The following is a 27,999-nucleotide window of genomic DNA, read 5'->3' as shown; positions in this document are numbered from 1 at the left end:
TTAGCGGTTGAAGAGAAAGCTTGTGGGCATGAAACCCTGAGATAAAGTGAGATATCACACATAAGCATATAGGCAGTGTAGTGTGTGGAGCACATCAGAGTGCTGGGAAGAGCGACTCCAATCACTACCGCTCTTCCTGGCTCAATTTCCCTAGCTGACGTCAGCTGACTGCCTGGCTCTCCGCTCCTCCGGACACAGTGCCGTGTAAAAATGCTGCTCTCTGTGCCGTCAAGGACAGGATTCAACCCGTACAACGGCTACACCGTCAAAAACATCAAGAAGGTAAATAACAACACCCACTTCTACCCTCTCTCTTTCTGAACAGTGAGGAATTTTTCTCGATGCGGTGTTCGAGCCCTTCAGTTAAAAGCTGCTCGGCTGTTTAAGCTGCAGTGTCCTTGAAAGTGGCTCACAGGCGACGTTTAAACTCTCTTACTTGCTGTTGCAAACCTTTGCTATCGGCTTTCTTATGTTGTTGCTACATTGTTGCAAACTAACACTGGGCCTGTTACATTGTTGCCTGTAGGTTACTACAACAGTTTGCTTTCGTTTTTTTCCCCCCCCGATACTGTCGCTGTTCTCTTCCTACACCCAGCCTGCCCGTAGAGATCAGCTTATAAATGTGTTGTAGATGCTTGTAAGGATGCAAACAAGCTAATAAAGGCTAATTATAGTCGACTCAAATGTGAATTCATGGGGGTTGAATCAAATGCGTAATATTTAGGTTATGTTTTCATTGAATTAACCACAAGTTAGCAAAGTTTTTTTTTTTTTCCCCTCTTTTACGCGTACTGATATGCCCCACCCCTTCAGTCCAACTGATGATGACTGAGAGGGTTTTGCATGGCACTATGGAAAAGAGGAAAGTTACAGAGCTCATGTAATAAGGCTCATGTAGATGTAATAAATGTGGCTGTATGGGATGTGAATATCTTTCTTATTATACAGCAATGACAACAGAGCTGGAACAATATATAAGGTCTAATATTGATAAGCTTGTCTTCTCATATGAATAATTCATGGGGGGTCATGTTCAACCACTTTTCTGTACAGACTATATAGATTTTTTTTTATTATTCTGGAACATATAGAAAATTACAGGTTTTCAGCAACAACTAGTGTAAACTAGTTAGTCATGTCTAGGAGTATAGTGCTGATTCTTGAAGAAATTGAAAAGAACTATTAAGAAATGTCTCTTAAGTGATGTATGTTGATGCGTGACTCTCAGCCTTTTTTAAATAACGTTTGAACAAAGCTGAAATCAAATACCTCCCTCCTTCCCTGTGTTATTCCCTTCCCTGCCTCGAGGCTGACAGGAATTCAGATTGCTCAGATTAATGACCTGGAATTCCTGGAATCCTGAATTCAGACAATATGCTTATTTCAAGTGGAGCTCTGCAAACTTAGACCCTAATAAACCTTAAAAGACATGCACACACTTGTTTTGACCCTTTCCCTTTTTTATATACACATTTCGCATTGTTCGAGCGCCAAAGTCACAAAGAGGGAAGGCTTATAAATCTAACGTCAAGTGGTAACCCCTGGTCTATCTTTTACTACGGGAAAAAGGGCGGAGAAAAGAAAAGGATTAAGAGATCCCGCTTTCCTCTGCTTTCGATTAACTCCCCCCATTGTTTTTTCTTCCTCCCCTGTGTGTTCCACATACCTTGATTTCTTGTCTGTCAGTGGTTCAGTCCACATGGAGAAGAGAGCCTTAACATTCCTTCTAACTGATTAATCACACGTCCTAAGAATTTTTGCTCTCTTTAGAGTGCTTGATAATCCCTTGAAAACAGACTCTTTTTTTTTAACTGTCTGTAGGATTTTTCTGGTTTTTTTTATGAAACTGGACTGGGTCAGGAGAAGAAGAGCAAGGAGACGTCTCACCTTTTAGCCACAGGACGCCAAGGATTTCCATTACTTTTCTTATTTGGTTCTTCCCACCTTTCACAAATTTTCTTGAAGCTGCAGAAATATAATATAAAGAGATTTTGTCTGTTAAACTATGATCTTTTCCATGGTGCCTTTTAAAGTTTCTTTAGCCAAGCAGGTAGGACTCCACATTTCAGATATTTCTGTCTCATTCAATATACAATATGTCATGTATTCATAAGCATGCACTTGCACAGCAGGAATAATAACTGTTCTGGCAATATAGAGATATATACTTGTGCATTATTGAAATGCTACAGTATGGTAATAGAAATAGAATTATGTTGATAATGATAAGCAAAATATATTTAATGTTGGAACTAATTCAAATAATGAATGTTTGACACTTTTTTTAAATTAATATAATAACGTTTCCTAGGGATTTGTAGGCAACTACTGTATATGTTTGTATTGGGATACATGCTATTAAATAAAACAACTAAATGTGACCTTAAGAAGAGCTCATTATCAGTTGCACAAAATGTTTGTGTTGCCAGAGAGATACAACATTCAAGCGTCTGACAATCTGACTTATATCTTTGCCATTACTATAGAGTTAAAGGCATACATCCTGCCTCACTTGGCACTTATTGTTCTCTCTTTGAGTCCTTGAGTCACCTGCGCTCCCAACAGGCATCACCTCTGCTATCCAACTGTAATCACCTCATAAGTCCTCAGCTGCTGCCTGGAGAACACTCCCTGTATCATGCTGTTGGCCATTTACTGTAGTTATGCTTCTTGCACAACTATAATAATAATAATATAAAGAGCTGATGTAACTTACTGCAACTATAACTGCATATTCTCTGTGATAGTATTTGGGATGCGCAGACGGAAGCAACTGAGCATCAATTGTTCATAGACAATAAATGATTTGTTATTATACACTAAAAATGAAATTCCTCTAGGGATTTTCCATCTATTCATCATGTCAATTGTAAATATGTCGATGCTGTATGTGCACAGGAGGATTTACTGTATTTATCAGTTGCCAAAGAGCTGTAATGCCTCCAGGAATGTAGTTCAATTTAACGATGACAGCTTGAACCAAAACGTGTCCCACACAAAACACAAACATTTGTGTATTTCAGTGGAATGTAAAGAATGCTCAGATATGACACTGTGATGTATGTGAGGAACAATTTAAAAAGATTATGTGGGCAGCTGTGGTCTAAAGAGTAACAAGTAGGAAGAAAATCAGTAACATGCCAGGAGGTCAGGTTTTAGGCACAGACAAACGGAGCAGATATGACACCTTATGAGCATAAAAAAAAAGGAAATTGTGATTCCCAATCATGCACATTTAAGACTCTGGTCATACTTTCCAACCTTCCCTTTCTAACTTCATTTGTGCTGAACACATATTTCCCTGTGTTTGGCATTACCTTACATAGGTGGCAAAACACCTGGACCTGGTGGTTGGGCAGGTGGGGAGTAGGTGTGGTTCTGTTCTACTCACTGCCATGTTTTTCTCAAAAGGAGCCCAGCAGAGCGGTCTTAATGAGACACTACCTTCTGACTTGAGAACACATGAGAGGGATTAGTGTTTTCCGCTAACAAGCTCAGATCCTAATTAGACAGGCCTCACTAGCCAGGCTTGGGCTCGGACTCGGTCTCCCGTCAGATCCTATCTCCCCAGGCCTCTGCAGGTGCATCCCTCCTGATAGTCTGTGTGGGCTGCCTACAGTGAAGGCAAGGGAAAGCACAGGAAGAGGCTGTGACTGTGGAAAAACAGTGTACTATTGATGCTTAAGAATAGAGAGAGATTAGAGAAGAGGACCGAGATGAATGGGCACTGTGATTCTCTCAGCTTGACTAAAAAGACAGAAGTAAGTTCTGACTCCTAGACCGTTTGGAAAACATAAACTAGCGTGAATACGATAAAGCTTGTAAAATAATCATTGGTGTTGCTACTCATGTCAGTAGTGTCTGAAATGTTGTTATTACACAACCATTAAGTAATAAGAGATATCAGAGTACACGTTTGTCCTGTTTTCTTGGTTTCGCTGTTACGTAAACATGGCTTTGTATTAGGGGATATTGCATTCATGTTTCAAGCATACATCATCATACATGCTTTGATGTATCTTCAATATGTACATTTTCCTAGGTATAATAGTGTCTGTAGATCAGACATCAGCTGGCTATAGATCTAGGTTTGATATTCATCTGGTCTATGTAGAGGGAACACAAGGAAATTACCTTTACTGTTATCAAAAACACAACGTTATACAGGTAAAACAAAAAAACACGTTTGTTAGATCGTCATATCGACGTTTTATAGATTCCACGTCTGAAAGGGGCTTAAAGTTTTACTCTATGTTGAACAAAGTTGTGACAATTGCGAGGAACGAAACTACTGTTAGACCTGGTAATACATTTAATGGGTGCATCTAACGTTTTAAAGTGTTAAAAAATAACAGCTAGCTAATGTTAACGTTACCGTACATCGGCAGGACATCCAGCTAGCTAGTTGTTAGTTGTTGCTTCCACACAAGTCTTTCACAGCTCGGGAACACATTTGTTTGTGAGTTAATACTGCACACAAAAATAAAGTACTAATGAACGTTGACATATAATTTAATACAGCTTTATCCCGTTTCCCTGCTACCGATTTTAGGCTTTGTTGTTGTTGAACTTCTATGTTGACTGACATAGAATGACCAATAAAAACGCGGTTAGTGAGCTCAGCTCTTTTGATTGGTCGTGGTTGGTTGGCGCACATATGATTGGTTGATTTTTCTTTCTTCCTGCCCACGCACTGTGAGAAATGTAATGTTCCCTAATGGTTTTGTGTTTCTGGAATTAAACTTGTACCAGCTGCTTAGAATAGATCCAGCAGAAAAATCAAGAAGTCATAATTAGCTTGATTCTAGCAGTCTTTTCACAACTCCCTCTCTGTTAATAAGCTGTTGGTCCAGAGCTGACCTTGTGGTGTTCAACAAGCAATCCCATTGTTCCCTGGGGCAGAGCCGCTGACCCTAACTAATCAAACAGTTCTTCTTCCGCCAGCATTGGGAGGAAGGCAACACCAAGGCCAAACTTTTACCTCCATATCAGTTTGATTTAGTTTATTCCCAAACACGAACCATAGTATTAATATATGTTTTTAAATGCAAATATTGAAAACAGCTATTGCATAAAAGTATTACATGTGTGCACACATTTGCACATATATCTAAGATCCCTTATCACTGTCTTATGTGTGGGTACATGTATGCTTATTTTTTCCCAGAAACAATGTCCTGGTTACTGTGAACAATCCACAGATCTCTCTGTGAACAGTTTTAATTGGAACTGTTTCAAATACTCCCAATGAAAACGGTTTGCAAAAACCCTTCCAGCTTCAACCCACAACATAAAAGCCTCTCTGGCAGCAGTGTGGCTCTCAGCCAGTTTAATTCCAACCAGATTTTAATGTTATACGCTTCATTTTACATTTAAATGGGCTCACTATCAGCACAAGATAGGCAAAGCATAGATTCCGTGTATGCCATACATTTTTACAGTTTACGTTTCTGCCAAAAGTAGCATTTCTCTAGAATTCTATTCAAAAGTAGTTCAGTTTGAAAGACACACATACAAATATAATATTAAAGGTAAGGTCTCAACGATTACAATCAAAACAACAAGGAATACTGTGTTTAGACAACCTGTAGTAGATTTCCATTACAATCACTGTACCATGTCCTTGTTTTTGCAAACAAAGAAATATTGTTTAAATAAGTCCCCGATGACATTAAGACAGGGTGTATAATTGTTTTATATAATTAGTTAATAAAATCTAGTCTATTAAGATATTCAATCTTACAACATTAAAGACTGGGTCATACTTAATATTCGAAAAATATTACCAGCATTCCTTCATATTTGCACAAACTGATAGTGAACATTGACGTGTAGGGCCACCAATCATTTATCTCCTGCCCAAGCAGGGTGTCCTGAAGAGACTATTTTGCTGCTGGCTGCTTATGGAGAAGTTAATTCATTTGAACAGTCAATGTTTCTGTGTAACCTTGAAGCTGATGATTTTTATGATTCTTATCTCTGTTAAACCAGAGCACATTCAGAGCCTGTAGTACATTGATACATTTAAACTTTTTAATGCACAAATTAAGGAAATGGGTAGGATTTTACTGGAATTGTACGTGTGATTTTTAAATGCCACCAGATGCCACAAACAGGAGCTCGCTGACTATTGGCTGAGTGAGTTAAGCCTTCAGGAGGGGCGAAAGTGGGTGCGTCATTCATAACACAAGAAAAACTAAGATTTTACTTGCAAAATGTAATGTGCAAAATAATCGTTTTTCTCGATTACATTGTTTTTGTGATCATTAGGAGCTAAAATCGAAATCCCTATCACAATTTGATTAATTTCACAGCCCTAGTATATAAAAAAAAAACTCTGACGACCTGTCGAGCCAGATGAAGCAGCTAGATTGCTATTGATATCCTGGCTCTGACTCTGTGGCCCCATTTGGATACTTTTGCCATCATCTCATTGTGTTAAACAGCCACTGTTGCAAATGTTCTGGCTAATTGTGTCTTTATTGACATTATTCCTCATAAGCCTGTAGTTTGAGCAAGTCAGTTAGTAAACCATTCCATATCCAGTTACCTACAGTACTGCATTAGTGTACAAATTTATTTCCATGTACCTAAAGAAGTATCTGCTTTGTGTACGATTGAACCAAAATCAAATCTGACTTTGCCCTGTATTTGTTCTGCAGCAGACATATGTGTCCCCCTACAACCATCAGATGGCTCCTCCAAGCCCCAACAACAACAACAATAGCAGCAACACCACCTCCATCAGCAATGGCAGCAGTTGCAATGGGGGAGAGCAGCTGAGCAAAACCAACCTCTACATCCGTGGCCTCCATCCAGGAACCACAGACCAGGATCTGGTAAAACTCTGTCAGCCGTAAGTCACCCAAAAACCAATTGCTCCAACTTCTATATCTACACCCAATAAATCTCTCTCTGACCACCGCTGCACACATGAACCAGGTTAGAGTTACAGAGTAGATTAAGATAGAGTGATGGGTACATGGATAGATAGGCTATGGCTGGCTGGCTAGCTGAATACACCAAGGATTGCATGACTACATACTTGCAGAACTTCTTTACACTTGAAATGCACATTAATGCTAAACCACACCGTAGCATGTATTTCTCGAGTGAAGAAGAGGGCCATATTTTCATCCATATGTTTTTAAGGCCCATCATTTAGTGGCCTTGTGGAAAAACCAACAATCATTTTGGCAGCCAACTAAGTCCTTTCACTTTGGCACAGCTAAGCACAGACTTTCCAACAACTAGGCACAGAATGTTTAGTCTCCCTCTCTCACGCTAATTCTTTCTGTATGTCTCTCCTCTTTCTCCTTTTTAGACTTTAGTTTTAACCTACATGAGTTATTGCTCCTCTGTGCTTTAGTCTTGTAGATTATCATCAAATGACAATGAGACTATGCTGTCCTAATTCAAATTCATATTCTGCACTATAAATACCACAATATGTTGCTCATCACTGTGAGTCTGTGAAAACTCTGTTGTGGGCAGCATGTAGTCAGACATCAAACAACAGCATCATCCAATCCATTTGATATGTTTGTTAGGACTTCAGTGGAAGACATCAAACCAAAGTAGGGCTGAGATGAATGGTCTGGGTTAACTTAATTGAATTCTGGAGCCTGGTGATGAGGACCAGAAGAGCAGAGGAGAGGAGTAAGAGAAAAGGAGGGAAAAGGGGGCGAGAGAGATTGAATAAAGGAGGGAGGGAGGGAGAGGCCTGCTATTTTACAGCTGTCTGGAAGATATGGCTCACATGAGGCTGCCCAACCCTACAGGAAACGGCGAGCCCAAGGGAAAGGGAAAGACAAACAAGGGCAATGGCATGAAGGTGGGGGGTGGGAGAGAATCAGAGCGGGAGGAGTGAATGGAGTTCAGGGTTTGTGTGTCAGGTGGTGTTCTGTGGGGGTAGTTCTCATATTTCTGCTTTTACAGAGCAGATAAAATCACTGCATGAAATTTGCCTTTTAGCAGAGCACATTAAGATCAATGTAATTCTCGGATAAACTAGACTGAGACGGGATACTGTATCCAATAATAGTTAATAGGGGAAGTGCGTGTAGATGAAGATGTAAAACAGTAGGCAGAGTCATGGAGGGAATTTGACTTAGTTAACTCTAAGTTTAAACAGGAAATGTGTGCATAGTATTAGGACACAACACTCCACAAAAAAACTCCCCTCCCCCACACTGAGAGTTGTATATGCACGCTTTGAGTTGTACTGTGTAGGGAGTGAGGGATGAGAGGACGGATGGGGGTTGGTTCTCCATCTCCGGCCCATGCAGTTGTCTCTCTGGGTGCCTTGCTGCCACTCTGATTCTCTCGCCCTGGTCCGTTTCTGGTGGTTGACCATGGATGGACATTGGGTTGAACTATGCTGTGCTCTCTCACACATGGCTGAGTCTCCTGGCCCTCTTTTCGCTCTGCATCACATAGTCTGAGACCTCTGAGCGCAATTCAGTACATGTAGAGCTCACAGCTTAAATGCTAGTCATAATGTAAAGTAAAAGATCAGTGGGATTATTGTATGTGCCCACAGTAATGATGAATATGAAAATATGGAAAAATAATGTTGGCATATCCATCCAGTCCAGTTGGTCGTATTTTATGGCTTAGAATCAGAAATGGTAATGTTAAATAGGAAGTTAACCAACATTGGGTGGATTCAATTGGCAGCGCATGTGTATAGCATAAATGATTAGAACATACAATGTATGTGATGCCTTGAATGTCAAGTAAAATAAAAATATATTTATCAAAAACATATCAAAGTGTTTTTATGTAGTGTTTAAACACAGATAAGACCAAAAAATGAAGATAAACAGGAAATCAGACACTATTAAAAGCCAGTATGAATATGTTTCAGTGGATTGACAATTAAACAGAAAGAGGGAGAGAGTTCCATAATGTGAACTTCGATGATAAACAGTATTTTAGGATCAAATTAATGATATTTTGGTCTTCTTGCATTGCCTTTGTATTGCAATTTGATATATATTTAATTCAAGTAAAATCTGAACATAATGTGTATTCAATATTTCAATATTTTTATTCCCAACATGTAGTATCATTCAGAATCAATTTAGAATGTTTGTATATTCCCGTAAAAACGTAATCATCTTAACGGGTGACCTTAAGCCACCTTGGTAAAGGAATAAAGATTTACAGATTTTTTTTCTAAAGGGAAAGTAATCCTAAATTAACTTAAAAGAAACTATTTCCTTTCCAATTTGGAGTAATCCAACAGATTAACTGTGAGATTACAATTTTAGCAGGTCATCGCATAATCCTTACTAATTAGTTTTATTTTATTATGAAAGTGACTCTTCCCGTCTGGATGAAATGTGGCAGTGGTGCAGTGTCACTGGATGAAAGCTGGTTTGCATTGTGAGAGGCACTAAGACCCTGTGGAGGGCAGAACGCTGCCTAGAAAGAAGCTGGTTAGTAGAATGAGAGTATGGCTGGGAGCCAGCATCGGACAGGACAGCCAAGGAGAGGCATATCAGATTACACTGCATGCACATGCCTGGAGAGATGGGAACCGATAGACGCTCTGCAAACAAGCTTTTGCCTGAGCCAGGCACTATCCTATGCATCAGCAGTGTATAGGGCATTAGGCAGGATTTTAATATTGATAGTGCATTGTGAAACTATCTGAAAATGCACATTTATTTTTACCTTATTGTCATGTTGGATTCCCCTTGAGTTATGATCCCAATTGACATCTATATTAAAGCAGGATGGAATAAGATATGGGTAATCTATAGTGTTTTTCTAGCATGCAGAAACCCACAGGACATTTTTTTTATTTAATTTATGTCCCACCCCCTCTCTAAAGATTTTCCTGTGCACATCATTTATTATCAGATGGTGTAATTATATTCAGTGTCATGGTGCTGAATCGGCCAAGTGAATTATAATTCAGTCATCATGGAGCACAACCCCTTAGGGTGTGTTAAGTTTAGATTGCCTCAGCAATGTCGCAGTGCAAATATTGAATGCAAATAAGTCATTGTTTGCACTGCAAGAATGATCCATGAGTGTAAACCTCACTGTTTTTCAGGTATGGGAAAATAGTGTCCACCAAGGCCATCCTGGACAAGACCACCAACAAGTGCAAAGGTGAGGCGTAAAGGCATCAGCTGGGTCACAGTTGCAGATTGAGCTTCTGTTGATTGACTAATGGATTAATCGAGTTATCATTGCAGCTCTAATCGTGATATATTTTGTGGTCTTGAGTAAATGTGAATCTTAAATTAAAAAAGGGAAATCCATAATATTTTTACATTATTATAACTGTATTTCAACTACTTGTATGGCATCTAGTAAACAGGAAAACATTTTTTTCCATGGTTGGGTGCACCCCATACACCAATATGTTCTGTTTTGTTGGGTAGCACCTGTCTAGTTCCCAAAGTCAGTCGATAATGTATTCACCAACACTATCTTGTCAGTTGATCTATCTTCACTGCTTATAAACAACAAACAGGTGAAATAATGTCAGCGTAACACTAAAGAGTTTCTCATCTCTGCTGTAGTTTAAGGAAGTTACAGATTGCGGTTACAGCACATTGCTGATACATTTCTTCTCAATAAAGCTGTTTGCATTTAGTCGCCCAGTGTTTACTGTGTGTTAAGCTCCACACTATACCTACCTAACAGGTGTGCATTGTGTGATAATATGGGCAGTGTTGTATAACTTGACATCTGTCCTCCGTGAAGAAGCACAGTCCAAACCGAACTGGCTGTCTCTTCAGATTTAAATACAATGAGTGCTTCATGAGCTCACATTACATGCCTGTGTCCACAGAGTCCTGCGGTTTGAATATCTCATTGTCATAACATGTATGTATTTCTGTATGTCTTTGGTCCCTGCAGGCTATGGCTTTGTTGACTTTGACAGTCCGTCCTCAGCTCAGAAGGCGGTGACAGCGCTTAAGGCTGGTGGAGTGCAGGCTCAGATGGCCAAGGTAAGAACCCCACTTGAGATGTCAATATTTGGTGGGCTTATTTCGTACGACTTGGTGTCAGCTTAAATCAAACTATCGGTCAGTTAAAAGAGTTTTCAGCAAATGAAAAAAACTAAAACATTTCAGGCATTTTGACACTGTTAAAGCTATTGAGAACTCTCTCTCTATCTAGCTCTCTCCTCATGTTTTTTTTTTGTTTTTGTTATATGAGCCACGGCTCAGGAATATAAGCCAATTAAGCCTCAGTTTGTGTGTGCATGCGAGCTTGTGCGTTTGCCAAGCGGTGCACTGGGTATATGTTTAAATTTGTGTATTTATGGGTATTAATGCACTGTAGAATACTGTATGTGTGTTCAAAAACAAGAGTGCATGGATGTGTGTATGTGTGTTACGCTTCATAGTGGTGACAGTGTTGAGGGAGTGTGTCCCAGGGTCTGCTCTCTGAGCTCCCTGTACAAAGGACATGTCTGTTCTCCCTGGTGGCATCTGACTCAGTGTCTGAGCAGCTCCCCAGTCAGCAGGGCCCTGTGCCCAGCCACCCGCCCTGTCACACACACACACACACACACACACACACACACACACACACACACACACACACACACACACACACACACATGCACTTCACCAGCCTTGCCTCAACCGGATTATGACACACACGCACATGCACATGCACACCACAAACACCCTGGGAAAGCTGATCTCTCGTTAAGCTGGATCACTGACATTCATACGGCTCCTCTCTCACAGAATAACTTGATTTCACTCACCCCTTCACTCCGGGTTTACAACAAGGCTTATGTTTGCGTCAGATTTCTCTCTGACTCATTCTGACTCATTCGCAGTTGAAACCCGCAGCAGGTCTTCTCTGCTCGCTCTCATGAGTTCGAGCTCCATCTCCTGTTTGCACTGCTTTGGAGGAGGAAGAGGAGGAGGAGGAGGAGGAGGGAGGTGAAGGAGAAATCACCTTCACCACAGGTCGCAGCGATTACACATGCATTATTCATGGATTGGAAATTAATTCACACTGCATTTACAGGTTTTTAATCACATCTGCACTCTGAGATAATGAATATGCATGATGGTTAGAGGGTGATACAGATTATTTTACAAGATGCTGTTGGTCAAATTAAATTTGTTAGAGCAGGAGGCAAAGAAAAAGCCTACAAAATAGTTTGAAAGGATAAAATGCAACTGGCACTTTAGGAGTTTCTTTCAGGTTGTCTTCTAATAATTTAAAATTCAGATTGCAAAAAGCTGCATAATTGGTCTGATTTATGCAAGCCAACAGAGCCGGCCTCTGTGCCTGCATTCAAGGTCAGGATTACCACATGAATATAACTGCTTGAATAAAAGCAACATATTACCATGACCGAGGTAACAGGATGATAATGTTTGCCTTGTGGGGACGGTGATAGCACAATGCTTTAGATGTTCTTCAGATCATTTCCAAAGGTCTTTGTCCAAAATGTCTCTGCTGTGATTCTCCACCGAGCGAGAGCACATAATCATTTTAAATCATCCATGGATGGAGAGCCATTTGAAATGTAATTATGCTTTGATATCACATTACCTGGATCCTGCACTTTCATCCTCCTAAGAGGCTAGTCTCACATAATGGGCCTGTCTTCTACCCTTTTGGTATTAACGTCTCGGTGATGGAGTATGAGAGAGGAGAGTGAAGAAGAAAAGGAGCGTGTTGGATGAATAATAGTAGAAGAGACAGAAATAGAGTCAAAATGAGAGACAGAGAGGTTCAGCTGCAGTCTAGCCAGAATACTATCTCACCATCTCTGCATATCTCTTTTCTCCTTAGACCTCATCCATGCAACTCACGCCAAAATGAAATCCGCCTTTAACTCCAAACCCTCTACCCTTTCTCTCAGACAGTTTTTTTTAAACCGTCTAATGTCTACTACTACAACTAGCAGACACCTTACACTTCCTGTTAAAAGGTTATATCAATTCCTTCAGGTTTTTGCTGGCAGCTTTTGTATGGCTCTTGAATTTGGGAGGGCTCCCTGACATCATAATGCAGTTGTGACTGGAGAAAACAAAGAGCTCTGTCTGCTCCACATCCTCGTGCATTAATCCTCTCGTGGCTTCCCTCCATTCAGCAACAGGAGCAGGACCCCACCAACTTATACATCTCCAATCTGCCAATGTCCATGGACGAGCAGGAGCTGGAGAGCATGCTGAAGCCCTTCAGCCAGGCCATTTCCACACGCATCCTGCGTGATACTAACGGAACCAGCCGAGGAGTGGGCTTTGCCAGGTATAAGCTTTGGTTATTTAGTCACACGTATTAGGACAGCTGGTTTAAGTCGATTAGTGATGGTGTAGCTTCTTGTGCTGCTTTGAAGAAAATATCCAGTTGCACAAATTTCAGTATTAATCATGGTGAGTGAGCCATCTGGTGACCAGCACAGGTAAGACATCTCCAACTGGATATACTGTATTAGCACACAGCATTGATACCTTGTAAATTGCTACTATTAAACACAGTGATTGTTTTTATGAAACATTTAGTATTTCCTTTTCCTATAGGATGGAGTCAACAGAGAAATGTGAAGCCATCATCCAACATTTCAATGGAAAATATATCAAGACTCCACCTGGAGTTCCAGGTGAGGTTTCCTTGAAATGACATCTTGTTTGAATGTAGCATCCTAAAAAAAAATTTCAAAGAAATTTAAGTTGAAGAAAATAATCTTATCCAAAGAGTTTTTGTACATTTATGATACTGAACATATATTTCATATAACGTCATGTTTTCTTACTGGTCCAGTGCCGCCAGAACCCCTGCTGTGTAAATTTGCTGACGGAGGCCAGAAGAAGCGCCAGAGCCAAGGAAAATATCTGCAGAACGGCCGGCCCTGGACGAGAGATGGGGAGACGGTGAGTTTATTTCTTCATGTCTTAATGACTTTTGTGAAAACGCTTTATAATGCAACACTGTGTGTGATCCGCCTCATAATGCCACCGTCTCTTTTCTCCAGGGAGGAATGACGCTTACCTATGACCCCACCACAGCCTTACAGAATGGGTCAGTACTACTACTCTGACAAATCCCTTGTATACTCAGAGGGAGTGTGATCATGTTGCGGTGACTAATAACTTTGTGTCTCTTTCTGGTAGGTTCTACTCCTCTCCCTACAGCATCGCCCCCAACCGTATGATGGGGCCAACCTCCCTCTCCCCGTACATGCATTCACCTGTGTCCACCTACCAGGTAGTTTCAGACCCTCAAAGCTGCGGTGTTAGTTAGTTAAGATGCTAAACTGTGACGGACTGGAGTTTAGCAAAGCCCAGACCTGCTGTCACATACCTATAAATTGGGAAACATAAGTTTCCATTAAAAAATGCTTTAAATCTAAAAACAATACAGCAAAATGTATGGCGTTTTGCTTTAATATTATGTAATCTTCTGGTACGCGTGTGTCTTTGTTGTTCCTCCAGGTACACAACCCATCCTGGCTCCATCATCAGTCGTACATCATGCCGCCCACAGTGAGTATCGTGAATCTTAAAGCTGTTGGCCTTCCTCCCTGTTTTTGTTGTAGGAAAAACTTTTTTATATTCTGCTGCCTTCACATTCTGTCTGTCCGTTGTTTTAATGGCAACTTGAACTGCTAACACTGCTGTGTGTTGTTGTTGTTCTTTATAGGGAGCAGTCCTGACGCCAGGAATGGACCACACCATGTCCATCCAGCCGACCTCCATGATGGGGCCCCTGACACAGCAGCTCAGCCACCTCTCCATGGGCGGCAGCGGCACAGTCAGTAGAGAGCAGACTATTTAGCATTCAGCTATTATTTATGCTTAGCGGTTAACGATGCACAAGGCAATTTGACCAGTCCATGATTGTGTTATACAAAAAGAAACCAAGGAAATCAGAGTGCTTTTACTGCTTTTAAGGATCTGCCGAATCCTTATGCTGGAGATAACTTGACCTTTATTTGGGAAAATCAACAGAGTAAGAATCGGATGGGATGTTCTACTTGTGTTGCAGCTCCCGTTTTTAATCTAGGCTGATAAAGACAGGTGTAATCACATATAAATCTTGTCTAGTGCAGCTTTTTTTGTATTATTGCCAATGTAGCTGTCAGGTCTAATGTACTTATCATCTCCACTCTGCAGTATATGCCTGCAAACACATCTATTCAGGGGACCTACATCCCCCAGTACACCCAAGTGCCTTCCACCAACATCTCAGTTGAGGTAATGACTCTCTGTTTTCTCTCGCTAAACAGGTAAAATGTTATGTGAAACAATCACTCATGGATTAAATCTTTGCTGCCTCCCTCTCAGGAAAGTGCCGTCCAACCACCTGTTGCCATAGAGACACCCACAGAACACACAACCTACACCTACCAGCATAACAAGTGACGAGGTGGGTTTTAATCCTTGCAAGTGTCTGTGTTTGTTTTGTGTCTCTGTATGTGCATAAATTTTTTGATGTCGCTACGATGTTACTGCAAAAAGAGCACCTCTTGTTTGTAATTGACAGGTCTTGTCACTTTGCTGTCAGATCTTCCTCTGGAGCCGGAGTGACTCTCAAAGGGCCCCAAGTGCTGAAACTCGGCACAGCGACTCTGCACGTAAGGCACCAGACACCCGGGAGGAACACGGACTGTTACACAGAAAGGACAAAAAAAAGATATTTTCTACAAACTCATATTTTAAAACAAACTCTTTTACTCCAAACAAGCAAGGATGGAGGAAATGAGAATGGGAAGAACAGAACAAGGAGCATCTATTTTGATAACAGTCAAGAAAAAAAAGAAAAAAACACACACAGACACACACTACATAAAAGGTTTTTTGAACGTTATTCATATTCTTTTTGTAATATTACTCTGGAGAGCTAGAATGAAACCAGTAGAAGAACATCTCAACACCATGTTTTATTTTGAGTCATTCTTTGTTTTGACCTTTTTGTAAGATATGCTGATTTTACTTTACTTTTTTTGTCTGATACTTTCAGGCGTTGAACCTGCCTTTGTGTACATAATTCTTTGTTTTGGTGTGTTTCTAGCTTCATGTGTCCTAGTTTGAGTGAGTGGTGCAAATATTTGAATACAGTAGTCCTAAAAAAGAAAGAAAACTATATCATTCAAAAAACCGACGCGTCATATTTTAGACGGATATGGTGCTGGCTTGGATTAGCATCTCCCGAAGTCGCAGCAAGTTGATCAGGTATAAAACCTTACAGTACATGAGGCGGCATCACTTCTTTTTGGCAATTGACTCTCAAATAATTTATAGTTCCAACAAATCTCGACAAAGCTTTGGACAATCAGAAGATTACAAAGAAGAAGAAAAATTTTGAAATGATTTCACAGAGAAGACTTCTTCAAAAGAGCTAAATAGATTTAAGGCATTCCAGAGATTATTATCAGAAAGTTCTAAATATTGGTTCACGTTAAGCTGCTCCACCTGATAAAATCCAAAGTTGCTTAACAGGGATCACACAGAGCTGCCTGTAAATAAGAGATTTAAATGTATTTAGGGTTTCCTTTGATTTCCTTTCATCAGTGTAGTAATGCTTCATTTATTTTAATAACAATATTTTACCAAATTGTCTGACTATAGCAATGTAGTATGTATTGCTGTTTTCGCTTTTTTCTTTGTTTCCCTTTTATAAAAGGGGAAGCTGAATTACATCCATACATTTTCTGAAGCAAGAATTAGATGTTGTTATTAGAGTGTGAAGTTCTTATTACATAGACATAGAGATCAACTGGTAAAGCGTGGCTCTGTCCTGTTATATCTACAGAAAACACTATTGAGGTTTATTATATGGATTGTTATGGCCAGTACGGAGATGCTTTAATGCTGGCATTTGTTGTGTGTTTGCATCTACTTCTGCATTTCTGTTTTTCACCCTCATGTTTGTTTGTTTTTTACATTTGCTATTTAAAGGTTTTTAAAATTCAGTTTTAATACTTTTAAGATTGATCCTATTTTTCAAAGAAGTTTTGTTTTTATTTTTGATAGTGTGTTGTGTGCTTCAAATAGTGAGAAATAGATGTTTTCAATGTATTTCTTTTGTTTGAAATAGTGATTTGTTTGTATGTTTGCATACTTCTCTCGTTCTGGTTTCAGTGTTGATGTCAAAGAAGCTTTAATGTGTTGTTTGTGTTTGTGTGTGTGTGTGTGTGTGTGTGTGTGTGTGTGTTTTTACAGACATTTCAGTTCTGTCTGTGTCACAAATGTTGGCACTTTGCAAACATGACTCCTGATCATGGATGAATTATGAATGCTAGGTTCAGATGCATTGTTACAGAGTTGTGCCCCAAGCAGTTGGGAACAGTGTAAGAGAAATATATGTTCAAAACCTCAACTTACCTCATCTTGCCAGAGAAATGTAGATTCAGTTTGTGTACAAGGTTCACAGGCAATAACCAACTACAGGAGGTCTCATGGCTGTTCACAGCTGGTACTGTGTCCACATCCTTTAACTCTTCCGTCCAATGTTCGGAAAACATGCCCAAGGTCTGACGATCTATGCAATTAATTTATTATCCTAATAAATGCAATACTGCAGATATCCAAGAAACACCTTACATGACAATGGATCACCTCACAATATGACTTCACATTTTAGCTTACAAAGCTTTTATCTTTCATTTTACATACGTTGAGATTTGTTTGTTTTCTGACTGATACATTCATTTTTGGTTCATTAATTGTTAGTAAAATTGCTGCATTAAAAGGGAACTATTTCATACCAAAATGTTGTTTTTAATATGACTTTAAAAAAGTAGGAACTCTAAATAAATCAAATATATGGCAGGTGTTGCCCACTTGTCTACCCAACTTTAATTTTACATGGACACGACGTAGATGTAATTCACCACTGAATCCAGTTGCAGTTGTGATGTTCTGGTTAAATTGTGTGTCCGATCTGGTCCTGTTTGTTAACTTGCGTTCTTGCTGAGTAATTGATGCAGTTTTTCCTTTTTTGAACCATGAGACAGTTCATTTCCAGGAGAAAACCTCACAGAACTTCACAGAAATGCCTTAGATTTCACTGGAAGGGATAGTGAAGTGCTACTCAGATGTGATGGGCTTGTTGTTTCATGCACTGCTAATGTTGAAAAAGATTTTTGTTATATCAAACTCCTCTGAACATAGATCTATGAAGCAAAGAAAAATCTTTAAATGACTATTTTATGTTCCATTGTCATTCCATCGTGTCTATCCAAAACATTGAAGAAAAACTGAATGGTGGTTAAAGAACTATTGCTGCTAATGTTTGAGTATTTAGAAATCTTTTAGCTGAAATTCATTAAATAGATTGAGTCACACATGGGGTCAGTTTGTAACATATGTTCAGAGATGTCTGTGCAATCTTCTCTGTTTTGTGCATCAAACAACCTCTCGTTAGTAAATGTTTGTCTGTGCCATGATACAGGTCTTTGTCTTCTTCATAGAAAAAAACCATAGTTATTTAACTTTTACTTGGTTTGATTTGGAACTTGTCATTTTTTTAATAAAGCTTTTTCCACTGTGGTTTGTGCTTTCTGTTACACAAGGGACAATCTGCAGATTTATATCTTGTAAAAGAGATTCAAACAAGCCAAGACACATGGCCAGGTTCTCATGTTTATCAAATGTGGCAGTTTTTATATCAAAACCAATTGATTATGAGGTCATTCACAAAGAACAGTCACAATACAAGAATTTATTTTCTAAAACACACTTGAAACTAGATAAAAAATATATAAGAAATGCGTAAAGAAAAAGTATATTACACTGTTCAAGAGCCAGTATATGTTTTAAGTATGTACACAGTTCAAAATAGACTGAATGTGCCCAAAAGTTGCTGTAAAAGAAAAATCTGACATACATAAAATAGACTTTGAACCTTAATTTACAATATTTTATCAAGACTAACATACATTTTTTTTTATCCTGGTGTTTTAAGGTGTAACTAAGACTGTTTTTATACTTGCAGGTCCGTGGCAAGGTAAAACATTCTATTTTGTTATAAATCATACTCTGAGGCAATGTTTGAAGACTTGTGTGCCTTTTAATCAAACTAATTACAAAAATAGTTCTGTTTTAGGTAAAATGTTCATATTACGAAAAAAGTTCTCATGCCTAAATACAAAGAAACTATTTTTAAGACTAGAGGCCATTCAAAGTTACATGGTAAAGTAAATCGTCCTTTGAACGTACCAAGAGTATCAAACATTGACAGCGATGCCAAAATGTAGTATTACTGCTATAAAAATGATGCAGCATAATGTGCTCATCTCCCTGTAAGATCAAAACATGTAAACGTTATATGTCTGCATTAAACTGAACATTGGAGCTCAGAGTATGGTTTGCAAGTCTGTACAATTCTGGCTGGGCACTACAAAACATGCAGCATTTCAGCTGCTATACGGATGCTCCATGGGTGCACCAAAAAACAAGACAAGGGCTGGGAGGCAGTGCTTGGTGCTCCAACATCCCATCATCTAAGATCAGTTGAGAGATAGACAGATGGTAGAGGATGCAGAGTAGCAGAGCTGGTTCCTGATCTGATCAGCTGGTGTGCAAGTCTTTCCCAGAACAGGACTACTGTACGTAGATCGTAGATCCTGCTGTTGAGAGTAGCTCAGCCATCATTATGGCATACAAGTTCACAATCCTCATACTGATATCACAACAGCTTACGGTTCAGAATCTCCCAAACCATTCTTTTTCTGAAGTAGGGCATGTGTTTCTGTGAAGAAAAGAGAGGTCACATAAGACATGTTTATGCCACTATGATGAGGATTACCAGATCAATCGGCGTTAGCGATTACCTGTGTAAATGTGATTGGCTTGTCTTTGGTAATGTAATCTGCATATTTGCATGTGAACATTCCACAGTCGCTACCATTCATCTGCTGTGGGATTTCCTGAGAGCAAAGGAGGAATCAAAATGTTATTGGACATTCTACAGTGCAAAATTACTATAATTCACTGTACAAGTTTGCAGGATATTTTATCAATAATGATTGAATAATTACCAACTGCTACGATGTTGCTTTGAAAATTCACTTTCTACTACATTTTTTTCACTTTCTACTACATTTATCATGAGACGTTGTTTATGACAATGCAATAGTATCATTAATAGATTTTGCACAATATTCATTTGATATTTCAGATGTATCCTAAATTCCTGAAAGTATGCAGTTTGGTGACACAGCATGACATGGCACAACAATAAAAACAGACTACTTAATGCTCTCTGCCCTCATGTGTTTAGGACTTACATTGCGCTTTTTGCTGTGCAGAGTCCAGCCTGAGGTATCCAGTTCTTTGCCTTTCTTGTCCTTACTTTCCTGTTGCAGGTAATCACTAGGGAAACAAAAATTTATTACCTTAAATACACTTTGATGGCTCATAAAAATCAATTTGCAGGAGTTACATTTAGCTCTCTAAATATATATCCCATTCAACAAGAAAAAAAACAAACATATCTGACAGTGAAACTTACAACAATATTGTGCATGCTTCATCATTATTTCCTCCCATGGAATCAAAGTACATTATAGCCTTTTTACGGAAATCCACCACCTGAGAAAAAAAAGAGGTGCACAATAAAAAAAAAACTGCAATATAAATCACAAGATTGTTACTTTCAGGTCGTAATTATGGTCATTAAGACTTACAGAGAGGCACCAGTGCACCCCCAAGTGGACAGGAACCAGTAGGATGTCTTTAGAAAAGATGTCCATCTTTTTGGTCCAGCGGCGGACAGCAGAGTAGCCACTGCTGCGCAGCTTGGGATAGAAAAAAGTGTTGAACGTGTTGACTGATGGCAGGCTGGGGTCCTTGCTGCGCTCCACCAGCAGGTTCATATAAAAGTTGATCACCTGAGAGATTAAGGAGGGAGTTTCAATTCCAAACAAGCACAACGGTATGGCTCAGATGTGCAACAATTATTACATCACAACATAATCATGGTCATGTATTTTATTTTAATATTTTGACATATGCAACAAAAGAGTGCGTCCACTTGATGCTAAAATAATGCCTGCTGATCATTCCCACACAGATTTGACCTCGAGGATAATGTGTACTCACCTCATCATTGAGCCAGTTGAGATTGCTGAGTGTCTGCAGGTCTTTGCGTGTAAGGCTGAGACCAAAACCCTCACTTAAAACTTCATGATTACCTCGTTTCAGCCCCCTGTTCACCTCAGCCTCCATTTCCTTAATAGAAAGAGACAGCATACATGTGAAAAAGGAGGAAATATATATTCATTACATTACAATTAGTTAGAAAAATCATACAGCTTGACAGCCTGCAAAAACTAAAAAAAGCCACTAGTTGTAACACCCTGTTATACTCGGAATTCTAATATTTTGATTATATCTGGGACAAGAAAATGGGACTTAGAGGAGGGGGACGATTTGCTCTTAACTTAAACGACAGAGCACTTACTGTGAGCTCAAAGGAATTTACAATAAACCAACATGCACAACAAAACACAGTTCCGGTAAACATTTAGTCACTCTTTACTTAGTTTCAACGGCTTTTCTACTTTTTAGAAAGGAAGAAATAAGAAAGGAAGAAATACATAATCTTCTAAGTAGGGCTGGGTACCGAACGTCGATACTTTTATAATATCTATGAGTATCGAAAAATTATTTCTTTCGGTGCCAAATTTTGGTTCCAAAAGCGTCTGAGCGCGTAAGCGCAAGCTTATCTGTCCTCTCTGCATATTGACACAGAGCGGAGCTCCGACCGACACACACACACAAGGAGAGGTGCGGACGGAGTAAACGGTCTGCAGTTTTGTTGAAGTCACAGAGAGTCACGGTTGGTTCAAGTGTGGTTACAGTTTTTTTAAAACTTCACGCAGACAGCGTTTGCTGCAATGTGATATTAATGGCGAGCCGAAAGCGGTCGCTGTGCTGTTGACGTTACACAGGTATCGAAATTGGCACCGGATCGAAAGATTTTGAACGATACCCAGCCCTACTTCTAAGTGAGAGCAAGTCTTTTGGTGGGACATCTAAATAAATTCTACACATGGTAAACACTGTGTGCTCATTAAGACAATGGCCACACCTCTGTGAGTTCAGGGAATTCTGGTTCCTCGTCCAAGGGCTTCGGTTCTTCTATCACAAGAGTCAAAGGAACCTCTTTCTCCAAAGGAACTCGAACGTGGACCTCCACATCTGGGCTACGGTGCCCCTCTTCAGACAGGCGCTGGGAACCAGTAACAACATGACACAGATTAATGGCATAAGAAGAGGTCAAGAAACACCTAATATGATAAAACTGAATGTGAAAGAGGGCTTCAGTGGTGCACACTCACCTGTCGCAGCAGCTGGGCAGCCAGGGCCTCCTGCTCTTCTATCTGTCTCCGTCTTTCTCTCGCCCGGGAGTCATACATACTAGTCCTACAGTGACAAACATTATGTGTTTTTCTCTATTCAAACATAGTATCAGTGAACAATGGATCAATGTTATATTTAAATACAATGGTGTGTACTTACAATTCTTTGATCCATAACTCCGCTTGGAAACATGGCACACTGTAAAGACAGAGAAATGTGTTGTGTATAAAAATAAAAACACTTGAGTTGACTCTTAAGTTTTTAAGTCATTGTTTTCAATCCACTAGGTATCACAGACTTAACATGGCGTGTTCATATAAATTCAATTTAAAATTTAGAATTAAAGTAACAGCATCCAACATGACATGTTTACACATCTACATCTTTGACAATGCTTGTTTAACGTTTTATCATATTACACATTGCATTACTATTAACCACAGTGAAATATAGCTTGTGATCAAACAAGAACAACGTTACAAAATAGCAACACTGAGTGAAAACAAATACTAACCTTGAGCTGTCTTGCTTTTTACCCTTTTGCTCATTTACAATAATTACCGAATCACCATCATGAGCTGCAAGAAAAGACAAGTTTACAACCTAAGAAGAAATACAGGAGCAAGCCAATATTCAATTCATTAATGAAATCCCATTTCACTATGCCTATATCTATATTAAGTGCACACACAAGTGAGTGAGAATCTTACCTGATGATTGTGTGTCCTGAGAGGAGTTATCCTGCAGAGCGGATGGGGATGGGACTGATGTGAGAGGAGCTGCTCTGCTGGAGCTGAGGTCCATGTCCAGAGACCACGTCTGGATCTCTGGCCTGTTGGAGGCCCCCACTGGGCTGGGGAGGTTGCTAGAGCTCTGGCTAGACATCACCCTGGGGCTGGGGGGGCTGCTGGGCCCCTCTGAAGTTCCTCCTGCTGCCGACCCACTAAGGGAAGAGAACTGTAGCAGTCTGCGGCTGGTGGTCAGGAAGCTGGTGCTGATGAGAAAGTGACAAGAGTAAGCACATGAGAGAGCAGGCACTATCTAGATACACTCCAGAACGGTCAAATTGAAAAAAGGATAAAAATGAAACTATTAAAATGTATTTTTTGTTTTTATTTACTACCCATATAAATGTAGGAGAAGCCTGTGATTGCGGTAAAGATGGCTACTAACTAGTAGTTTTATTCCTTGTATGCCAGTTCCAACTACAAACATACATGCGACTACCACTGAGTATCCCTCAACAACTTCCAGGCAATGCAGAGTGAGCAATTGACACAAAGTCTAGAGTTTTTGATAAAGTACTACTGTTAATCTTATATGCTTTTGGAGCCCTCCACTGGCCTGTGACTAAATTCTGACAGAACTCTTTTCTCTATGAACCCCCCCCTCCCCCCTCTGTTTTCCTTTACATTTTATTAACAGCTTAAATATGGCACAGTTAAAGTCTACTGTATTTGTATTGGATACATACAAATCTCTGTGTGATCTCACGATGGCGTGTGAACTGCCGTTGTGAAGGAAAGACGACTGACCACCAGAGACCATGGTCAGAAGCTGCCTGTAGACCTCCTTCTCCTCGTCACAGACAGACTGGACAAACACACAGGAGAACCATTAAATCAACGAAAAACACACAACTGAAAGATGAATTACATTTGTCCTGATGTCTGACCTCCTGTGCTGTGCTGCAGGGCCTGGCATTGTGCATGCGCCCGGATGAGGTGCTGTGTGTTGGGCTCTGCACAACTTTGATAGGAAAGGTCTTCTCATACATGCTGGTACAGGAGCTGTTTGCCACCCCACTATACAAACTACAGACACAAAATGACAGTGTGATAATCAGAACATCATCAACTGACAATAGTTCACACTATATTATGGTACATCAGAAAAAGCATCAATTGAAATGGGAAGAAAACATTTCTCCAGCTAAAACCCAAGATGTAAGGAATACCTTGGTGTTCCATATGGTCGGAGGTTTAGGGGCCTGCCTAGCCTTGGAGGAGGGTGCAGTTTAGGGGTGATGGAGGGTGGCAAGTTGACTGAGTGCCCATTTGTTTTTGGCACTTCACGATGTGTAGGACTCATGCACACTTGTCGCCTACAGACTTTTGATCCCATGATGGACTTCTCATTGCGCAACCATTCTAGAGTTAGAAAAAAAAAAACAACAACAGTACAATAAACAACTTCTCTCCAAGACCTCAAAGCCTGCACAAACCTTAGCAACCTTGATTCAAAAGCGTATACAATGCTTTAAGTGATAATCTTACCCGATTTGGATGTTTTCCACTCCAAAGTTGTCGAGGGAGCAGCGAATGTCTCATCCATACAGTTCCTTTCAACAATCTTAAACCAAACATATATATGACATGTTTAAATAAAGGCAAAAAATGTTTGTCATTGCTACACTCAGGCCCCAAACATTATTTCTTACCGGCATCCCAGCCCAGACTGCTGCTGATGTAGAGGGCTGTGGCTGAGGTTCTCCAGGTGGAGGACCAGGGGAGGCTGGCAGTATATTTCTCAAGGCAGGGCTCACATTGTTCCTCATCCATGTAGCCACACTGAAGCTGTGACTCTTCACCCCTTCAGCTGCAACCTTGACTGTGTCAATAAGATCTCCTAGAGAAATTTAAAACAGACAGACAAGGTTGTAAGTAGGTGAATCTGACTTAACTATATCGTCACATATAGCTACAACTCACATCATAACATATAACAAAGTGAGTGATTAATTACCCATTCGAGATTTCTTTATGATTAAGCCATCTTGGTCGATGTTATGTCCATCTTCCAAACTTAAGGGGGAAAACAGATTACATTTAATAACAGTCAATACATTTCGACAATTTGAAAATAACGTTAAACTATTTTCTTCACATTATAACAAACGTTTAAAACACTGAAAAGATAACTAGCGAGGCAAAGAATGGCGGTTCTACAGAAAAGGTAGTTACTGACTCATAAAGTAACTTTAAACACACGGACTTTTCGTTACACCAGGGAATAATGCTTTTACAGCTCCTAACGTTACCATTCAATTGGTCTTTTCCTCCTCGTCGGACCATCTCCCGATCCCCGGTGTGCATCGGAGTGCTCCGCAGCTGGTACACCATTGCGAACATTACCAAAGCTGACCCATTCGTAGATTTTATTCAACATGACTGAAAAGTTTTAGAAATAACGCCACTGGTTTAAAGATAAATCGCTATAGCTGCTTTCAGTCTACCTGTCAATATAGTCAAACCAAATGAAGCTAATGCGCTTCATTCAACCGAGGCAGGTTAGCTGAGGCTATTTTAAAGGCTAACACTTCTTACAATTATCATTTTACTTTCTCACAAAACGAGCTAACCGTTAGCTAGCTAGCTGAGAATAAGCTAGTTGCCTAGCTAGCACGCTGTGCTAACTAACGTTGCTAGCAACACGGCTAATTAATGGAAGTATGTATAAATTCCAATAGGAATGCGACAAGTCGCAACCAACGCGTTCGGGAAAACGGTTATCATTTTGAGTCACAACCTAACTTGTTTATATATCCTTAACGTGACTTTAAATTGCATATAAACTCGTTGAAGACTATTATCTCCCGCTTCTTCCTCATTCAAAACCACAACATGGCTGAATAGGACACTTAACCATTGCACGTTGTGATTGGGTGACTGGTTGTCGTAAATCCGAGTGTACCCGACATCTACTGGTTGATTGCAGACTGAAGGAGACCATTTAATAACACGTCACAACCTTTTATATGTCAATGGTCAGTCACAACCATAGACAGTATGGTCACAACTGCGGGCTGTTGAGTTGACTTTGTCTATGTGACTTCTCAATACAATTATCACATGTAGACAGTATACCACACGCTCGCAATTATTCAGCGTTAGCCTACTATCTCTGTTATTAGGCTACTTTCATGCCCTCTGTGGATCTGTCGCACGGACACAATTGCGTGTGGACACATATCCGATCTTGTCTTCTCTAAATTTTCTAATTATATTTCTTATGAAATAACCCCCCCTCCCCAGGGTGCAGAGGTGATCATGTCACCTCTGCATCAAAATACAGAACAACAGCCATGTTAACTACCCAAGCAGCACTACATGACCTTTATCTAGCCATGGTCCTTAAATACTATTATCTCAGACTAATTGTGTGGACCAAACAGGCAGAGGAAAATCTAAACACAAAGGCACATAAAAAGGCAATTTGGACAAAAAACATGTAATTATGAATTACAATTTTATATGCAATTATGTTTTCACAAATCAATAGACACCTACTGAGCTAAACATTAAAATGACCACTAGTTTCAGGAAAATACTTCAAAAATAGAACTATGGCTCCAAAATAAACATAGAGGGACAAGGAAAGACCAGAGTGCTGGTAAATAACACACCGAAAAGCTGCATCATATTTTAATGACGCTGTTAGCAGGTGATTTCTTTTTTTATCATAGGAGAATATTCAGAATATTTAGAAAGACAACTCCTAAACATTGTGATGTTTAGGCTAAAATTATAAAACTTTAACTCCCCTTTGTCCTATGAAAAGTGGAATATATACACATTTCCTAAAATAATTTCTTAAATGGAATTTCATGAGTATTAGACAGATATAACATGTATTTTATTCCCTAGCCCTCCTTCCCTTCCCCTAAGTGGCTCTGTCACTTGTCAGGCCGCCATTGTAAATAAGAACCTGGTGAAAGGTGAAATAAAACCTAAAAATAAACATAGAGGTGTTAAAGCATATTATTATTTATTAAATCAGAGAAACTTTGTGAGTCCATTCACACACATTCATCCTTTAATAAATCAATACAGAAACACAAATGCTTCATGAAATGCAGGGACAATACAATATACTGCATCAATATCGTGAAATAAAGGTAGTCCAAGGCCACTTTAGACGACTTATGAATTCATTTCAAGCTTCAAACTCACCATTTTTATATCACACACTTTCTGAAATATATCATTCTGTCATAAAAAAATAAACTTGTCATGTCATGAAAAATAGCATTCAAGCCCCTCCACAAATGCAGGCCTTATCAAAAGTTACAGTAAATCTGTCCATGTATGGCACTGTCATGTTTAATGTTAAATCATTTTATTATTATCATGATGGTGTCACCACTTCAAACCAACTGAATATGTTTCCATATTAATAAAAACCAAGGACTATAATGACAACAATCAAGAAATGTCCAAACTAAATGCCTTTCATGAAAAGATTATTATACACAATCTTCATTCAAAACATTTCAGGTTCAAAAACACATATTAGAAAAATGACATACTAAATTATAAACAATACAACAATGTGAATGCAATGAATGATAGCCTTAGAGTTAAATGGAGTAAAACCAACACATAGACCATAATGTATATGCTTGAAAACATAGGAAAAGTCTTTGAAGCTTTTTTTTTGTGTGCTTTCAGTCACGTCACTAAATCATCACCCACAGCAATATCCCAATGATGGGGTGACTACACTTGGCATAGTTAGAGCTTTTTAAGAGCCATGCACAATGTATTATAGATCACATACCTCTTAAAGAGCACTGACATCTATTATTTGCAGGACATTTGTGATATCTAGGTAGGACATAAAGACAGCCATACAGCTTCAGATGTACACTCACAGTATGCTTTATCTACGTTAAATGGAGGAAGATCACTGA

At 39.5% G+C, this 27,999-nt stretch overlaps 2 protein-coding genes across 5 annotated transcripts; one reads left to right on the top strand and one right to left on the bottom strand.

Annotated features, from left to right (window-relative positions):
- Positions 1 to 118: 118 nt before the first annotated feature.
- Positions 119 to 17,712, top strand: rbms2b (RNA binding motif, single stranded interacting protein 2b). 3 transcript variants are annotated; one of them, XM_028581932.1, is made up of 14 exons: positions 119 to 282; positions 6,663 to 6,856; positions 10,067 to 10,125; positions 10,882 to 10,973; positions 13,091 to 13,248; positions 13,521 to 13,600; positions 13,762 to 13,871; positions 13,973 to 14,019; positions 14,112 to 14,205; positions 14,433 to 14,483; positions 14,641 to 14,751; positions 15,114 to 15,194; positions 15,285 to 15,366; positions 15,484 to 17,712. In XM_028581932.1, exons 1-13 carry the CDS (start codon positions 211 to 213, stop codon positions 15,360 to 15,362), a joined length of 1,227 nt encoding a protein of 408 aa, XP_028437733.1. In that variant the 5' UTR covers positions 119 to 210; the 3' UTR covers positions 15,363 to 15,366; positions 15,484 to 17,712. The 3 variants fall into 3 exon arrangements, with proteins under 3 accessions (XP_028437733.1, XP_028437732.1, XP_028437734.1); XM_028581931.1 differs by having other exon boundaries at positions 120 to 282; positions 15,505 to 17,712; XM_028581933.1 differs by lacking the exon at positions 119 to 282 and adding an exon at positions 1,666 to 2,050 and having other exon boundaries at positions 15,505 to 17,712.
- Positions 17,713 to 18,564: 852 nt separating this feature from the next.
- Positions 18,565 to 26,006, bottom strand: senp1 (SUMO specific peptidase 1). Of its 2 annotated transcripts, XM_028581930.1 has the most exons (19): positions 25,953 to 25,999; positions 25,348 to 25,477; positions 25,053 to 25,111; positions 24,748 to 24,935; positions 24,584 to 24,659; positions 24,265 to 24,457; positions 23,983 to 24,121; positions 23,782 to 23,900; positions 23,018 to 23,301; positions 22,822 to 22,885; positions 22,467 to 22,505; positions 22,286 to 22,370; positions 22,036 to 22,176; positions 21,045 to 21,173; positions 20,630 to 20,833; positions 20,455 to 20,534; positions 20,231 to 20,315; positions 19,775 to 19,870; positions 18,565 to 19,692 (listed from the first exon to the last, which is right to left on the bottom strand). In XM_028581930.1, the coding sequence occupies exons 2-19, from the start codon at positions 25,473 to 25,475 to the stop codon at positions 19,630 to 19,632; spliced, it is 2,172 nt and encodes a 723-aa protein (XP_028437731.1). In that variant the 5' UTR covers positions 25,476 to 25,477; positions 25,953 to 25,999; the 3' UTR covers positions 18,565 to 19,629. The 2 variants fall into 2 exon arrangements, with proteins under 2 accessions (XP_028437731.1, XP_028437729.1); XM_028581928.1 differs by having other exon boundaries at positions 25,348 to 26,006.
- Between the last annotated feature and the right edge of the window lie 1,993 nt (positions 26,007 to 27,999).

This window comes from Perca flavescens, chromosome 7, assembly GCF_004354835.1.
Source record: "Perca flavescens isolate YP-PL-M2 chromosome 7, PFLA_1.0, whole genome shotgun sequence".
NCBI lineage: Eukaryota > Metazoa > Chordata > Actinopteri > Perciformes > Percidae > Perca > Perca flavescens.
The sequence above is the reverse complement of the archived record's forward strand: the minus strand, read 5'-3'. Positions and strand labels throughout refer to the sequence as shown.

What these genes read in the sequence shown, in the direction of transcription:
- senp1 (XM_028581928.1), bottom strand. Translation starts at nt 25,475, where the DNA reads ATGTTGAATAAAATCTACGAATGGGTCAGCTTTGGTAATGTTCGCAAT. An exon ending in AGGAAAAGACCAATTGAATG is followed by an intron (nt 25,112 to 25,347) that starts GTAACGTTAGGA and finishes TTCCCCCTTAAG; the next exon opens with TTTGGAAGATGGACATAACA. An exon ending in CATAAAGAAATCTCGAATGG is followed by an intron (nt 24,936 to 25,052) that starts GTAATTAATCAC and finishes AAATTTCTCTAG; the next exon opens with GAGATCTTATTGACACAGTC.
- rbms2b (XM_028581932.1), top strand. Translation starts at nt 211, where the DNA reads ATGCTGCTCTCTGTGCCGTCAAGGACAGGATTCAACCCGTACAACGGC. An exon ending in CACCTGTGTCCACCTACCAG is followed by an intron (nt 14,206 to 14,432) that starts GTAGTTTCAGAC and finishes TTGTTCCTCCAG; the next exon opens with GTACACAACCCATCCTGGCT. An exon ending in CGTACATCATGCCGCCCACA is followed by an intron (nt 14,484 to 14,640) that starts GTGAGTATCGTG and finishes TGTTCTTTATAG; the next exon opens with GGAGCAGTCCTGACGCCAGG.